Source organism: Mesitornis unicolor, unplaced genomic scaffold (genome assembly GCF_000695765.1).
Source record: "Mesitornis unicolor isolate BGI_N332 unplaced genomic scaffold, ASM69576v1 scaffold6545, whole genome shotgun sequence".
NCBI lineage: Eukaryota > Metazoa > Chordata > Aves > Mesitornithiformes > Mesitornithidae > Mesitornis > Mesitornis unicolor.
Genome location: NW_010187410.1, coordinates 3,324 through 19,449, shown reverse-complemented (window position 1 = coordinate 19,449; position 16,126 = coordinate 3,324). Strand labels below are relative to the sequence as shown.

General features: G+C 40.3%; 1 protein-coding gene across 1 annotated transcript in view; it reads right to left on the bottom strand.

The window, feature by feature from the left end:
• Window positions 1–15,518, bottom strand: part of LOC104541379 (collagen alpha-6(IV) chain-like) — a gene marked incomplete at both ends in the record, with an annotated part of 30,719 nt that extends 15,201 nt beyond the window's left edge. The window contains 12 exons of the mRNA XM_010185431.1: window positions 1,015–1,125; window positions 1,849–1,918; window positions 2,245–2,284; window positions 3,231–3,284; window positions 6,794–6,885; window positions 8,029–8,082; window positions 9,145–9,237; window positions 10,279–10,314; window positions 10,895–10,957; window positions 11,366–11,401; window positions 12,835–12,903; window positions 15,326–15,518. Of these exons, the coding sequence (XP_010183733.1) occupies window positions 1,015–1,125; window positions 1,849–1,918; window positions 2,245–2,284; window positions 3,231–3,284; window positions 6,794–6,885; window positions 8,029–8,082; window positions 9,145–9,237; window positions 10,279–10,314; window positions 10,895–10,957; window positions 11,366–11,401; window positions 12,835–12,903; window positions 15,326–15,518 (911 nt within the window). The remainder of the gene's footprint in view (window positions 1–1,014; window positions 1,126–1,848; window positions 1,919–2,244; window positions 2,285–3,230; window positions 3,285–6,793; window positions 6,886–8,028; window positions 8,083–9,144; window positions 9,238–10,278; window positions 10,315–10,894; window positions 10,958–11,365; window positions 11,402–12,834; window positions 12,904–15,325) is intronic.
• Between the last annotated feature and the right edge of the window lie 608 nt (window positions 15,519–16,126).

Below are 16,126 nucleotides of genomic sequence, written 5' to 3'. Positions count from 1 at the left end.
ACTGTGTCCAGTTTTGGTCCCTGCTATACAAAAAAGACGCGGACAGGTTGGAAGGGGTCCAGAGGGGGGCCATGAGGATGATCAGAGGACTGGACAACCTGTCGTATGAAGAAAGGCTGAGAAAACTGGGCCTGTTCAGCCTTAGGAAGAGAAGGCTTAGGGCAGACCTTATTACCGTGTACCAGTACATAAAGGGTGGCTACCAAGAAGATGGAGACTCCCTTTTCACAAGGAGTCACATGGAAAAGACGAGGGGAATGGACACAAGTTGCTTCTGGAGGGATTCTCATTGAACTCGCGGTACCATGAGATCAATCAGACATTGGAACAACCTCCCAGGGCAAGTGGTAAATTGCCCTACATGGGTCAGTTTTAAGAATCAGCCTGACAGGGTGCTGACTCATCTCATTTAAACTACACTTTTACCTTGAAAGGTTGGACTGGATCATCCTTGTGGTCCCCTCCAACCTGGTATTCTATGACTGTATGACTGCATGACATAATTTCCTTTGTAATTCCCAGTGTCTGGATCATTCCAGGCCAGGACTTCACAGGTGACATTCAAGTGAAACAGAAACTTTCAAGTGAGATCTTTGATGGGACACATGGGTTCCAACTACAGAGGGTTTATCTAGGCCATTTATTAGCTCTCTATTGCAAATATGAAGTCACTTAAAAATACATTTTTTTCTTGCTATTATTTAAAATGTAGGAAAGGTTCTGCCAATCAACTCATTTGAAATGGAAATCAAACAACCAACCACCTCCAACTGCTACATCAATGTTCACACCTGAAGACTTGCCTGGGCTGTAATCATTGTGGGACTAATTCTACTCCCATTCAAGTCAACATACTTGGTTTCCCTGTGTGCTATGTCTCACACAGCACTCTGCAAATCAGCCAGCTGAAGGAGCAGGGAGAGGCTTGCTCCAATACCTTCACCATCTTCACGCCACTACCCAGAGTCTTCACAGCAACAAACACAGAAAACAGACTGCTAAGTGCACTGTTACCTCTTTCCAGACCTGGAAACCCTGGAACTCCTGGAAGGCCTGGTAAGCCACTAATCCCTTCATCTCCTGGAGGACCAGGTATTCCTGGGTTTCCAGGGTCACCCTGGGCACCTATTAGACAAATACAGAAAAACATGAGGAAAATCTCATAAGAATTTCTCTGTTCAGTCAGCTATCCCGGTGGCCACTGATCTCATTGACAGCAAAGGTTGCAAAGCTGCTAGCAGTAAGCCTGTTAGTCAAAGTTAACAATAATGGGAAAAATTCCTCCTGACCTGTTAGAGGTTGTTTCAGACTTGACTGCATGTGAAGGAGGAAGAATAGGAGAGATCATACAATTTGTACCCTTACCTTTGTAGCTTCGGACACTGTTCCTATCCAAGTCTCATTCAGACGTGGTGCTAACGAAGCTCACTTTCTCAATAATATTCTTACCGCATTGAATGACAACTAATAGCAGAACGACATTTTAAGTACCTATTTCCAAGCAACAAAAGGAAGCCATTTTTCCTTAGTACACTGAAGAAAGGCACACCAGCAGACACACAGCACTTCCCCATGCTCACGTACAGTTAGCCTCCCAGGCACAAATTTCATTCTGCCTAGAAACAAATCATTCTGCAATGTGGGGATTAAAAGTTTATTGTACACTGAAGTTATAAACATGGGACCAAACACACATCTGTGTCAACAATACAGAAACTAAAGCAAAAATAACAAGGGATGGTTTAGACCCAATACACAATGTGGAAAAGTGGTTAAATACAGCAAGAAGGAAAGCTGGATCAGAAAAACGGCTTTAGATGAGTTCCAAAACAAAACAGAAACATGTACCTGAAAAGATGACACCTTCCCTGTCAATAACGATAGGAGGGCCTCGGGGACCAATGTCACCTGATTCACCCTGTAGAAGAAAACAGATTCATGCCGCATTCAGAGGGGTGACAGAAGGGAAGACTGCTCGTCAGGAAACAGACTGTATTATGGTAGCAGTGTCTGTTGATCATTCACTGACTAACCATCATTCTTTGTCTTGGTGAAGAATTCACTTTGTTCTGCTATTCAAAAGCATCTGCTGTCCTGACTTGCCTCCTTCCTGTCTGATGAAACTGATGGCTGCTTCAGCTGAAGTGTTTGCCACTACCCAGCTATCCTCTGAAGGTATCCTGCTACCTCAATAGGCAGCACAGACTCATATATACCATCTGTACTGGAGACCAGCTATCATACCAGCATGTTGACCAATATCAGGTAGATCATACTTGTCCACCTTGTGGTAAAAGTGAGAGAGCTGCTATGAATATACCCATTTTTAAAACCATCCACCACTGCAGCTATCTCTTGCCTTGAAAACCTGAATTTCAATAGTGGGAGCTTCCAGGAAAATTAATTCCTTTATAAAATCACTGAGGTAGAAGAAGCAAGTTGTGACAAATGGCAGTATCATTCTTTCCTCTCTAACAGAGTATCAAATCCTCTTTGAAACAGCAAGTGCAAAATCTAACTTGTCCAAATTACCATTATATTTATAATATAAACACCATGCAGTGATCCAAGGCAGTGCACACTTTGTTGCTTCTTCCAGTAACACACCTGTACTATTACTTCTTCCACATACTCTGTACAACAAGGCCCTCAGTACTTGCATTTCATGTCTGCCAACCACATACCAATCTTGGTGGCAGGTGTTTTCCACAGCAAACTACTACCCAACCATTTTCCACTCAGTTTCCAGAATGTCTGACTGCCTAAGTTGTGACATATTCAGAAAATGTCTGCTATATGCTGCTTATTTCCAATACAAGAAATCAAACAGATTATTTTCAGATTTGTCAATACTTGTAGATCCGTGATCTAAGACTTCAGATAGCCTTGGCAACCATCTTAACATCCACTTACTTCCATCTAATCTTGCTTCAACTGTCCAGTAAATATAGCACTGGTGTAAGGATAAGGGAGACCAGAGAGACTACACCTACAATTTTAAGTCACGAAGTGACATGAATGAACACTGTAAAAGATTTAGAATATCTGTGTGTTCATAGTTCAACAGCCATTAGTTTTCATCCTTAACAATAAAGTAAATGAGGAACTGAAATATACTGAAAAGTATAGTGATACAGAGGTAAAGAAGAGATTTGATCGGGGCAATGATATTTATTCATGCAAATATCTTTTAAAAAGCAACGCTTTAGTATTTTCATGTGAGAAGTTACCTTCCTGCCTCCAACTCCATCCAGTCCTGGATAGCCCGGAACACCTGGATGACCCTGCAAAGTCACACAGGGGAACATATTTACACAGTGAGACAGTAAGACAGTGGCATTATTTGTTAGCCAAGACATCTGCAGAGCCTAGACTTGAATCACAAACTTAAATCATTGTCCTACTTAACATTTGTGGAAGAAATAAAGATACAACTGATGGCATCAATTTTTCAGCACTCACAAAATACCAGAGCACCTTTAGGCCTCCTTGTGCTGTAAAGATGGTGAGAACTTGTGAGTCGGCATGAGAGTGTCCAAATCAGGAGGACACCTTGCAGTTCTCACAGAACCGTAAGAATGTTTGTGGAGTGAGGAGTCTAGAACATTATTTTCTTCATCCCCCACACTTTCTCCTCCACTCCGTTCACTCTCCAACAAATTATTGGCACTAAAACACTTAAAGTGACACTATGACCCAGCTCTCCAGCTATCCATTTCCCAGTAGTATTCTCAGGGACACCAAAATTCCCCTTCTGCATGTGTGACTGGAAATCTACGCAGAAGTGATCTGCTGGTCTCTATTGGGTCACATACTGACCCTGGCCCAGTATGGGTTGCAAATCCCACTGCCACTGCAGACAAAATGGGATATTCCAAGCGCTCCGGAGCAGGGAACCTTAACTTTAAATCTTGCCTGTGATTCTGAAGTCTTGCACAGCTGTAGGCCCCAAGATAGTCCATACTCAGTATTACTGAGAAACTTGTCATAAAAGGTTTGGTTTTATTCATATCATTTTAACATATAGATATGAATTAGATTATACTGGAGATACCATCACCTTCTGTATAACTTGAAAAGGACCAACATAACACAAAACACACAGGAAAGTGACTAAATTCCAGGCTGCAAAATAAAATGTACTTCTGAAAGTTGCTTTCTTCAACAACTTTCACCGCTGTATCTGCAAGTGGAAGTGCTTTAACACATTTTTGGCCACTTGACCTGGCCATTTCCACTCGAAAATGGGAAAAGTTGGAGAGTTTATTGTTTCAGGAGGGAACGTACAATTTGCAGTCTGTGGAGGTGGTCCTCTGAATACACAGGGATACCTAGAGAGACAGTTAAAGGGATCTATAGTTTTACACAGACTTTCCTGTTAGCTCTCACTGATTTAATACAGCAAGTGCATTCATCCATCAGAGAATTTGGAGCTGCTAGATAAGGAAGTCAGTAAATCTTAAGAGGTTAGATGGCTTCTGTAATTGTAAGGACAGTTAAAAATAAAAGAAATGTCACCTTTCTCCCTGGAATCCCATCAGATCCATCCAGTCCCACAAGGCCCTAGAACAGCAAAAAACTATTAACTTTCATAGGTCTCCATCTCAGTCTGGTCTTATTATATCAGGTTCCAAATATCTCAGCATCAAAGAATGAAGAGGTAGAACTCTTAAAAGGAGAAACCACCACTGATTTTCCATATCCCCCAAATATTAACAATCATAATTGAAAGGAATTCAGTAGAATAACTGATGAAAGAAGTCTTATCTTCTTCAGCCATTGTCTTTCTAATCGGTAACTCAAGTTCAATAAGTCATAGTGTCTCAACTTACTAGGAAGTCAGGCAGGTAGTTTGTAATTATAAAGCTATGAAATTTAACATAATCCAGACTTCTTATCTTGTCAAATTATTCTGCACATGTGGAACAGAATGTGTTGGTCTTCCTGCTGTGTAAAAGTACAGCTCTGCAGGGGCATGGTGGTTTGAAGCAGCTATGGCTGGTGTGTGATTAAGCACGCTGTTACCTCCCACATTCATTGACTAGTTAGACCACCATCGCCAGCTTACCTATTTCTTCCCCAAATATCTATCTGTGTTCTCTTATGGCTGGTTCTGGCACTGGTTAAGAGTTCTCTAAAACCCCTACAAGGTCTCTTTATTATCTTCATTTGGACCTCCTGCAAGCTTCCTTTTCTGTGAAGCTTTCAAAAAAACTGGAAAAACACAGGCCCTGCAATATCAAGACCTCTACTATAGACTTCTGTATTATTTTCTTGGACTGACTTGTCTGTCTACATCTTTCACCTCACCTTTAATCTGAGATTTTACTGAGATAACAATTATTGGTTTGGCCAAAAATTAACTGCAATTTTTTTCTGGGTAAATGAAAGGTGAATTTTTCATGGGGAAGAAAACTGTATTGAACAATATAGCGTCCATGTTGTTCAATTACCTTTTGCCTTCTTTCAGGCCACTTCATGATTCTGTGCTCAAAAAAGTTCTTATCTGTTTCAGCAAAAACCACTTCCAAGAACGATTTGCTATCCTCATCAGCAGTGAAGGTTTTACCATTCAAGGCATTTTGTAAAGACCAAACCATATGGTGCTTCGATGGTGCCAGGTCTGGTGAATATGGTGGATGTGGTAACACAGCCCATCCAAGCTGCAACTGTGTTTGAGAGTGACCAAACTGGTCTGTAGTCTAACGTTATCATGGAGAAACACAACACCTTTGTGATTCCCCACTTCTGGACGCTCCTGTTTGATGGCATCATTTAATCTCTCCAGTTGGTGACAGTGCACAGCCAAATTAATGGTTTGGTTCCTTGGGGGCAATGCAAAATACACAATAGCTTTGAAATCCCACCAGACTGACAGCACCACCTTTCTTTGGTGAATATCTGCATGTGAAGTGTTTTGGGCTGGTTCATCACACTTGCTCCATGATCTTTTTAATTTGTTGTTGTTGTAGATGATCCATTTGTCATCTCCTGTTATCATACGTTTCAAAAATCGATCCTTTTCCTCACATTTCAAGAGAGAATCACAGATGTCCACGTGCTCAGTGAGATGTATTTCTATGAGCTCATGTGGTACCCAAATATCGAGCTTCCTAACGTATCCAAGTTGTTTTAAATGGTTTTCAGCACTCAATTTCGATATGTTAAGGTTAACAGCAATCTCTCGTGTCGTTAAATGCCGACTGGATTCGATCAATGCCTTTATTTTGTTGTTATCAACTTTGACTGGCCTTCCTGAGTGTGGTGCATCTTTAACATCAGAATCTCTGGACCGCAATCTAGCAAACCAATTCTGACACTGCCGCAGTTTTAAGGCATCTTCACCATACACATCACATCACTTTTTAGGAGCTTGCACAGTGTTTTTACCTTTTTGGAAGTAATACAGCAAAATAAGACAAAAAAGTCCCTTTTAATTTTCCATTTCGAAATCGATGCCAAATAAATAATTGTTAACAAAGTCATGCACTTCCTTTTCTAAAATGAGCTTCAACTGTCAGCTCCCAAGTTACAGAATGAATTTGTGGTTTTAAAATGAAGTTAAGTTACATTTCAAGACGTGTATGCCCATCTATTACAAAAAAACCCAAATGCAACTGTTATATGGACAACCCAATATCTATTGGTTCTGCTGCTGTATGGCACTGACTACTATGGGATCCAGTCCTGTGTTTGAGACCCTTACATGCTTTGGGAATGCTTCTGTTGATGTAAGGCCCACATCATGTGTTTGAAAACAGGCATTTAAGGACTTTATAATAAAGTTACCTACCCTGCCACCCGGTAAGCCAGGTACACCTTTTTCTCCTTTTTCTCCAACACCTCCAAAGCCCTGAGGAAAATTGTGAACATTAAATCTGTGATCTGTTCGGAATAGCACAGCCCTAAGATAAAACGAGCACAAACTCATCTATTAATATAAATAGTACTACAGAGAGACAAAGGGAACTGACTGTTTCTCCTGGGAAATAGTTTTTGCTGTTTTCTGCCCCACAAAGAAAACCTGCATCAACCATACTTGTCAGTATATGCAGTACATTATCTTCACTTCCATCCATTTAAACCATGGCACGTCTCTCAGTAGCAAATGCAAGCAAATGCTATAAACAGCAAAGTCCTACCACTTCTACTCTGCATTGTATTCTATATTTAGAAATTATTTCAAATCTAATTGCTTAACAGCAGCAGCTCAAGTGAGTGCTCAAAGCACCTAAAGCCCAAGGATGACATAAAGCTAGCGTTTTCACAGTTAACATCTGGAAATGTTTGGCGGTTTTCCCAGTCAGTAAAAAGTATAAAACACAGAGCTAGAACACCAGGATTTAATTTCATTGAGAATTACAGTAGTTAAGCAATTTTCAGGCTTCAATCATGAAATATCTTATGCCTGTGGTTAAGTTCACAACATGTGTTCAACCCCACCAGCTTCAATGGGCCTCTTGTGATGCATAAAACTAAACATGCACATAATGGAACATGTCCTGAAAGGCTAATAACAAACTGTGCTTCGTGTACAGGTTTGTTCTTGCACGTCTTTCTACTAAGAACATCTGTATGTTAAAGAAACTGGCAAACAATTTATCTGATTAGTCAGAAGTTCCACAAAATATTTATTCCCTAAACTTATTGAAATAACCCCTGTTTACAAAAGGATATAAGCTGGGAAACAGTTCTCTGGAATCCAGGGATAAATTGTTGTTTTTTATTAATACGAAGAAGATGCTACACATTCCTGAGTTAATAAGCATAATAAATTAATGTTAAACAGCCCATTTTAAAACTGGAGATATATATAAATTAGATTTTTAAAAAATATCTCTAGCTCTCTGGGGGACACCAAGAAACACTGCCATCAGGTGGCTGTCTAAACAGTATGATGACTTGCAAGTCTACTGCATGTACTGAAATGATGGTTGCATTTTAACGACTACAGTACGACAGCGTTATCTTCTTTGTATCTCCAAACTGTAAGATTAGAGTTGATTAAACACTCTCCTCTGTCCTTACCGGCATGCCAGGCAATCCTTTGTCTCCTGGGAATCCTTGAGGGCCTGGCTCACCCTGACAAGGGGAAGAGGTAAACACGATAAGTCCCTGTCCCCATGAAAGCAAGACTTTGCCCAATCCACCCATCATGCTCCTGCCTCCTACAGTAAGGCCTTGTAATTTGTTTGTCAGCAAGTATACTTGATTTGTGTCAGCATGTTCCAGATACAGCGTCTCTCAGCACAGTGCCGGCGTATGCAACATTGTCCGTGATCACTTCTCATGGCTTCAAAGACTACTGCTTGGGAACTGTTGTTCTGCTGTCCTCCAATGTTAGAAGTCAAACTACAAGCCTTTTGTATCATCATCTAGACAACTGGAACATGCACAGCATTTCATGGAAAGCAGCAAAATAGCACATGATGAGATAGCAAAATGTCTTCACAACCCTGCTTACAAACTCAAGAGCGAGTCAAAAGGAATGGTATTTATTTGAATCTCATCTCATGCTAAAGTAACTCCACCAAGTAAGACAATTTCTCTCGTGACATGTGTAGGACAGTATCTTCCATGACCTAGGCGAGCTCAGACTGGGCTCCCAAAACAGCTTGTATAGGTCCCAGATTAATTCAGTATGCCTACATTCTGTTTGTAGAGGATCTTTAACCCAAGATCCATACAGTTTTTACAAAAACCACTGATGAGCTAAATATGTATCTCAGTAAGTGCCAGGATAACAAAGTAAAGGAGAGAAATCGTTATTTCAGAGTAGTGTGGATCATAGCCAAAGTAAAAGAGCTGGAGCTTTTTATTTATTTTTCTAAACGGATTTGGTGTTTTTTGCTTCAGTTGACACAATTTCACAGGTCCAGCAGAAATAAACTACAGTTCATTTACTTTTAGGATTAATGATGAGAACCTTTAAATAGCTTGCATATTTCTCCTGAGAGGTATGCATTCTCCAGTGATCCACAATACTCTGAGCTAAGAATATTTTTATTCAATAGCCATCCGGCAGATTAAACTAGTGCAGAAAATTATTTTGATTTGGAAATATAACAGCCCTCACTGTCCAGTAATTTCATTCAGCCTTGAATGTGTGGGAAAGGGAAGAGTTTGTAAACTGAATTTACAGACCTTTTCTCCTTGTTTCCCTTTTGGAAATCCCATGAATTCCAGTATTCCAGTGGATGGTGGGGGACCTGGAGGGCCAGGCAGCCCTACATCACCCTGTTGGCAATAGACAAAGCTATTAACATAGGCAGAACATGTTAGATTTCCTATGAAAGTGGCTTGCGAATCAGAAGAAAGGTACTCTAATTATATCCCACATACATAATATCTGTGTGCCTGAATGCTGGCACAGGAGTTTGGTCATGAAAGTCAAAAGATCAGACTGAAAATTAAGATGAACAAAATGCATTAACTCTGTTTCAGAAGAGCTGTGAATATAAAACATGCCGGGAGAAAAAAAAAAGGCCCAGCTTTTGAATCAACAGGAAAACATCGCAGAAAAGCTTTTAGGATAAATATGAAAGAAAGGAACACAAGAAACAATTAGAAGTGTTGAATGCTGAGCAGTGATTTTAACAGCAGTAGAATCAAGTCCCAGATTGAGAACTTTGAGAAGCGTCATTATGCCAGTGTAAATTCTCACACAGACTGCAAGACACTCGTTTAGTGAGACTTCAGTGAGACTATAAATTACACGTTGGTTGACCCAGAGAATATTATGAATGACAAAAAGAATGAAGTCAGTAGAATAATTCAATACCAGAGGTGAGGGTCCAAAGAAACTGGAAGACAGAGATTAAAAAGATGTCTAAGGACCTCATGTCTCAATAACCATGACAATACTGCTCTGAACTGAGATTTTTCCCCTTGCTCCCTTCCTCTCTAGAAAAAGCTCCCATGCTGTTTTTGTGTACCAACAGATAAGGAACCAGCAAGACTCTAGAATTTGGACTGCCAATCAGTTCAAGCAAAAGAAAAAGAAGAAAATGCTAGAACCTAGCCACCTTCTAGAGGATCGAGCTATGATGGAACACCACAGTATTATTTCATGTTCTTCGCATAACAGAACAAGTTTCACCTACCTTTTCTCCTTTCTCTCCTTGAAAGCCTAACCCCATGTTGCCCTCAAAGAGAAAAAAACAACAATGATGACTGAATAATAAAACAACAGCAGCGTCACTATCATCTAGGCCCGCAGCACTGTTAGAAAAGCCAACAATCAGGTGTGGAAAGAAGACAGGAAAGGTAGGTACTTACTTTTGGACCTGGTGGCCCAGGAGGACCCATTGGACCCTAAATGTGAAAAAAGATCAAGACTTTATTTCTCTTGATTTAATTAGGATGCACACAATTCGAGAGCAATGCCGGGATCTGCAGTGGTACCTGAACTTTCATCTCTTTCTCCTAAAGCAAAAGTAAGTGATAGAGATGATCTTCAAGTCTTCACAACTGAAACAGACAGCATAGTCCTTTGGTGCTGTGATCAATGAGAAAACTCAGACACGCTGCTTGTTTTTACCTCTGCACAATGGAAACTCTCTTGCAGTATCTCGAAAAGGCTTCAAAGATGCAGAAGTCAGCATATTCCCTTCAGTCCCAAGACAAGGAAGCACTCAGAATAGTAAAATACAGTGTTTGTAGACAGGGCTCTGCTGGAGTCCTCATTCACGATCACGGCTCTGAACGCTGCTCCACAGAGGAGCCTTCCCTCTTGTGATTACATTAAACTATCTAATTTCAAGTATTCTGCACTCAGTCCTTTTAGATGCACACATGCTTTTGCTCATTGTCATGACATAAATATAGACAAGAGAGGAAAACTGCCAGAGATTTCAACTTTCTATCAACAAGTGCAACAGTTGAGGTCTCTTACCTGCAAACCTGGTAATCCTATAGTGCCTGCAGAACCTATCGGACCTGGAAAACCTTTTGGGCCCTATCAGAGAAACACAGGACAAATAAGAATGTGTAGCATTCACCCCATCAAACCTCAAGGACAAAGTGAGTCTCAGGAAACATTAAGTAATAGTCCCTAATTAAGTATGCCAATTTAAATACTATAGTAATCCACTTCATGTTCTTAGATGTATTTTGAAAATCAACGTTACAGAGATCAGTGGCAGAAGGGAGCTTGATTTGAAAAAGGAAAAACAAAACAGATAATAGCAAAAAATCTGACTTCCTCTACCATAATATGTATCTACTCATACCATTACAAAGCCAGAATACCTCGTGTATCACATAGGTAAATACATGGTCTACTAACTTGAAAAGTGTACTTGAGAACCAATACAAGAAAGATTACCTACTTAATATCCTTTAAAATCATTATCAAATAACTTACAGCAATTCCATCCAATCCAGGAAGACCATTTTCTCCCTAAAAATTACAAATGCAGCAGTAAAAGTTACATTATGTTATTACAACAAATTATATGGAGTATTCAGTTTTGTATAAATAGAAATATTTGCCGTTAGCTAATAGTAGAACAAGTGTAAATGGGAAAATGTTTTGACACCTGTGCTTCCGTATTTAAATTGGGTAATGGAGAGATTTTATTTATTGGTAACAAGAGGAATGGAAGTGGCATGGAAAGAAATCACTTGTAAAAACGCTGGAAAACACCATGAGAACTTTCATTACAAACCAGTACAAAATACATAAAAACATATCATTGTTATATCAAATTATCTGTATTCCCCATAAACATTGACATAAATACAGATCTATTTAGCTTTTACCAACTTACGAATCTACATAACGCAGGTAGAATTTTAGGAAAGTTCTTAATTTTGACCAACAAAGCCAGTGTGAGGGGCCTTACATGACTGAATAAATTCCTTGATATTTTCAGTATTTAATGAAGCATGAGGCTGCTAAATACTGCTGAATTCTGTACCACAAGAGGTACTGAATCCACTGTAGCTTTATTCCAAATCTAGTACTTAGGGCAAAAATCCAAACCATAGTAAACTAGCTAGTGCTTGCATCAAGGCAACAAAGAGCCAAACCTTTACCATGAGCATAGCCAAGAACCTATTCACTGTTTTGAAGAGAAAACTGAAACTGCCTACCCATAGTTTGTATTTTCTGTACAGGAACTAAAATTACAGACTTGAAACAGATATTTCAGGGCAAGGTCCTTACTAAACAGAGAGACTGAAATCCTGACTTCACAGTGGCAAAGAATGGAACACTGTAAGTGGGATACGATACTCATATAGGTAAACCCAGAATTTGACTGATTACTTACTAATATCACTCAGTACAAAAAACACTGAGAGGCAGCTGGTAGAGATCTCACAGCAGAAATCTTAATGTGCCTTTGTGAGTCTCCTGAGCAGGTATTGCAACAGACCTTGCACACGCAAAGGTGTTAGCTACAGGAGAGTTCTGAGTGTAGGTGAACAGCCCCTCCTTTGCTATATCTGCATCTAGAAACATATATGCTACCTCATATAAGTCAGGATAAGCTGACAAGAAATTCCTCACATCTATGGTTTGACACCGCAGACAAATGGTGCAGGCTCTCCAGTGACAAGTGAAGGATCAGCACCTATGCTAACAGTAACAGGATAAGCAATGTCCTAGCATCTCAGTGCAAGATCTCTGCAAAGACCAAGCAACTCAAAGTTCTGAGTGTTCTGTGTTGTCATTAATGAAGTTATTATACGGCCTTTTTCACAGCTCTGCATTCAGACATACGCAGGATACCCACATCTAACACCATGAGCAATCTGACCTGCAGCATAAGCTGTGCAACCAGGGTGTTTCTTGTACTGCATTTTCTCCTATGTGACAACAAGTCTTACCTTCATTCCTTTAAGACTGCCTTGAGCAAAAATGGGTTCTCCTTTAAGGCCTTTTGGGCCAGGACGACCCTGATTAAAAAAAAAAAAAGGTAAAAAATCAATTTCTGGGAAAAATACTGATTTAGTTTTGAAAGGATTTCTATTCAGCATAAAGAACAAGGGAACTCCTGGCTCCAATTAACTGCAAAATTACCACTGTAGCTTTGCCAAAGAAGCTGTGGTATTATGAAAACTTAAGACTTCATGTGGCTTTAGAAAAACAAGGTTCTGCAAGCATCTTATCTGCTATTTTCCTGTATATATTAGATTTCTCTTTTCTTTCAGGCCTTCAAAAACTTTAAATACCCTATTTGATACTGTTTGTAACCCTTCTGTTCATACACATATCAGTGCCATCCAGAGGGACCTTGACAGGCTAGAGAGGTGGGCCTATGTGAACCTCATGAAGTTCAACAAGGCCAAGCATAACGTCCTGCACCTAAGTTTGGGCAAGCCCAAACATAGATTCAGGCTGGGGGATGAGTGGATTGAAAGCAGCCCTGTGGAGAAGGACCTGGGTGTACTGGTGGCTGAAAAACTGCATATGAATCATCAATGTGCTCACAGCCCAGAACAACAACTACATCCTGGGCTGCATCAAAATAAGTGTGGCCAGCGGGGCGAGGGAGGTGATTCTCTTCCTCTACTCCGCTCTCATGAGACCCCACCTTGAGTACTGCGTCCAGTTCTGGGGCCCACAACATAAGGAGGACATGGAGCTGTTGGAGTGAGTCTGGAGGAGGGCCACAAAGATGATCAAGGGCTGGAGCACCTCTCCTATGAAGACAAGCTGAAAGAGTTGGGGTTGTTCAGCCTGGAGAAGAGAAGGCTCCAGGGAGACATTATTGCAGCCTTCCAGTACCTCAAGAGTCCTATGGGAAAGATGGGTAGGGACTCTTTGTCAGAGAGCATCGTGATAGGACAAGGGGTAATGATTTCAAACTGAGAGGGGATAGATTTAGACTGGATATTAGGAAGAAACTATTTACTGTGAGGGTGGTGAGACACTGGCACAGGTTGCCCAGGGAAGCTGTGGATGCCCCCTCCCTGGCAGTGTTCAAGGCCAGGTTGGACAGGGCTTTGGGCAACCTGGGCTGGTGGGAGGTGTCCCTGCCCGTGGCAGGGGAGTTGGTTTTTAAGGTGCCTTCCAACCCAAACAATTCAATCATTCTATGTCTCATTTAACACTGTAAATCACCAATTTTTGTTTAGAATCAATGAAAGAAAAAAAAAAAGTAGACTGCATGAATCTTCTAAAAAAGCTGCATTACAATTGTAGATTTACCCAACATATTTTAAACTTGATCATCCCATCCAATTTATCTGAGGTAATTTCATTTAATTGCCAACTTGATTTGAGAGGGCTTGGCTGATCTAAGCAGCTTTACTTGCCAAAAATGTAATCCTACAAGCATTACAAAATAGAAATTTGAGCAGCAGGTATGAGGAAATCAGTTACTTTAGAAAGCAGCACTTTATTTGATCTTATTGCTTCAGTATTTTTCAACATCATATGAACTGCAAGTCTGGAGGACATGTAAAGATGACAGCATGGCTTAGAAATGATGAAAGCAAAGGGCATAATTTACATCCATCTGCTGTATTTTCTTCCTCTTTTTCATGTATATGTGCAAACAAGTCCTATTACATGTACAATTAATCACAAGATCTGTGTATGTAAGATCAGGCTTTGAATGCGAACAAGTATTTGTCAAATATTTTAATATCAAGTCAAATATTGTTTGCTTACACTTCAAAAACAACCATGTACTTTTATAAAAGACTACAATTCCCAAAAGCATCCAAGAGTGGAGTTCGTATAAGTAACTGAACCCACTTGAAACAGAGTATAGAGCATGACTTGGCTACCTTCACTTCCTCTACAATCAATGTAGGAAAACAGGTATCTCCACAGATAATTCATCCTGAAAGGTAGATGGGGGGAAGTGCTCTTGCAAGTACCACTTTCTGTAAGAGGAGAGTCCAGATGACTAGATTTGACACTTAACTTTAAGGTGTCCACTGCAGGCTAGATAAAACTCTGACCTGGTAGAAAAGTGTTTTCAAAAGTAAAACATATAATATGGAAAGTAAATCCTATTGACACTCAGTGAGACTGAAGCTTTTGACTATCTTCAGATCTGAAAGAAAGCATCCTTTATTTGATGCATAGCTTGGAACTTGTGATAAATCCTTTCCTGAATCAGCATCCATTAACTTGAAACATGCCAGGAAGAAGATATTTGACACTACATGGTTCTTAAAACCTGTATCATGCTTTCTCCTGAGTTAGCTTCAATGCAATGGTATAACTTGGTGTGGGAGCATACTGAATTTACAGGATCTTCATGCTGTCCTCACAGTGGAATTTCAATAAGAAAATGATACCGAGCTCTGACAATGCTAATAAATTTAGGGTTATTAGGGCTCTTCCAAAGTACTTGGGAGTTACTTTTCCAACAGTGACATGAAACGCAAATCCTGGCTTAGTGACGACTACAAAACACTGGATTTGAGTTAGGACGTACAGGCAGCCCAGGTAGTCCAGGAAACCCATCTGATCCAGAAACGCCAGGGCTCCCAGTAGTACCATTGCAGCCATCGAGGCCAGGCAGACCTCTAGGTCCAGGTTGCCCAGGGTGACCCTGTATAAAGGGGAAAAAGAGAGAATGACGGACAGGATGCGTTATTTTATTAGTAATACTGTCCCCAGAAAACGGATATCTTCCAAATGGCAACAGAAAACAAAGGAAACACTCAACTCCCACTCAAGTTCAGTGGCAACAGAACTAGCTTCTTTGGCCAGCATTGTTTATCCTCCCCAAAGTTTAAATCCTAGAACATTGGCTGCATTCATTTAATTACCTTTCTCTCCAAGGGATAATTTTTTGAAGTACATAACTTGTGCATGAGTAGGTCCCAGAAGGACAGCAGTTTGAAATATATGGTGTATAACACAGTGTAAAACAGCATGCAAGGGTGCACCTGACACCAGGAATGGAAGTGGCTCGTGTAAAAACAAGGGCAGAGGCAGACTCAACAATACTGAGCATTTATAATTCCAATCGGCTTAAGGTTTCAGTGACTTCTCTTCCTCTCCAGTGTGGATTCTTTCCTTTAACAGTTCAACAGATGTTACAGCTCCAGCATCAGGCCATTCCAGTGAAACAGCTTTTCTTGTTATATTATACTTTAAGTCTCAGGCAAAGCAAGTGGGAGAAAGATCTAATTAAATAAACAGCATTTAAAAGAA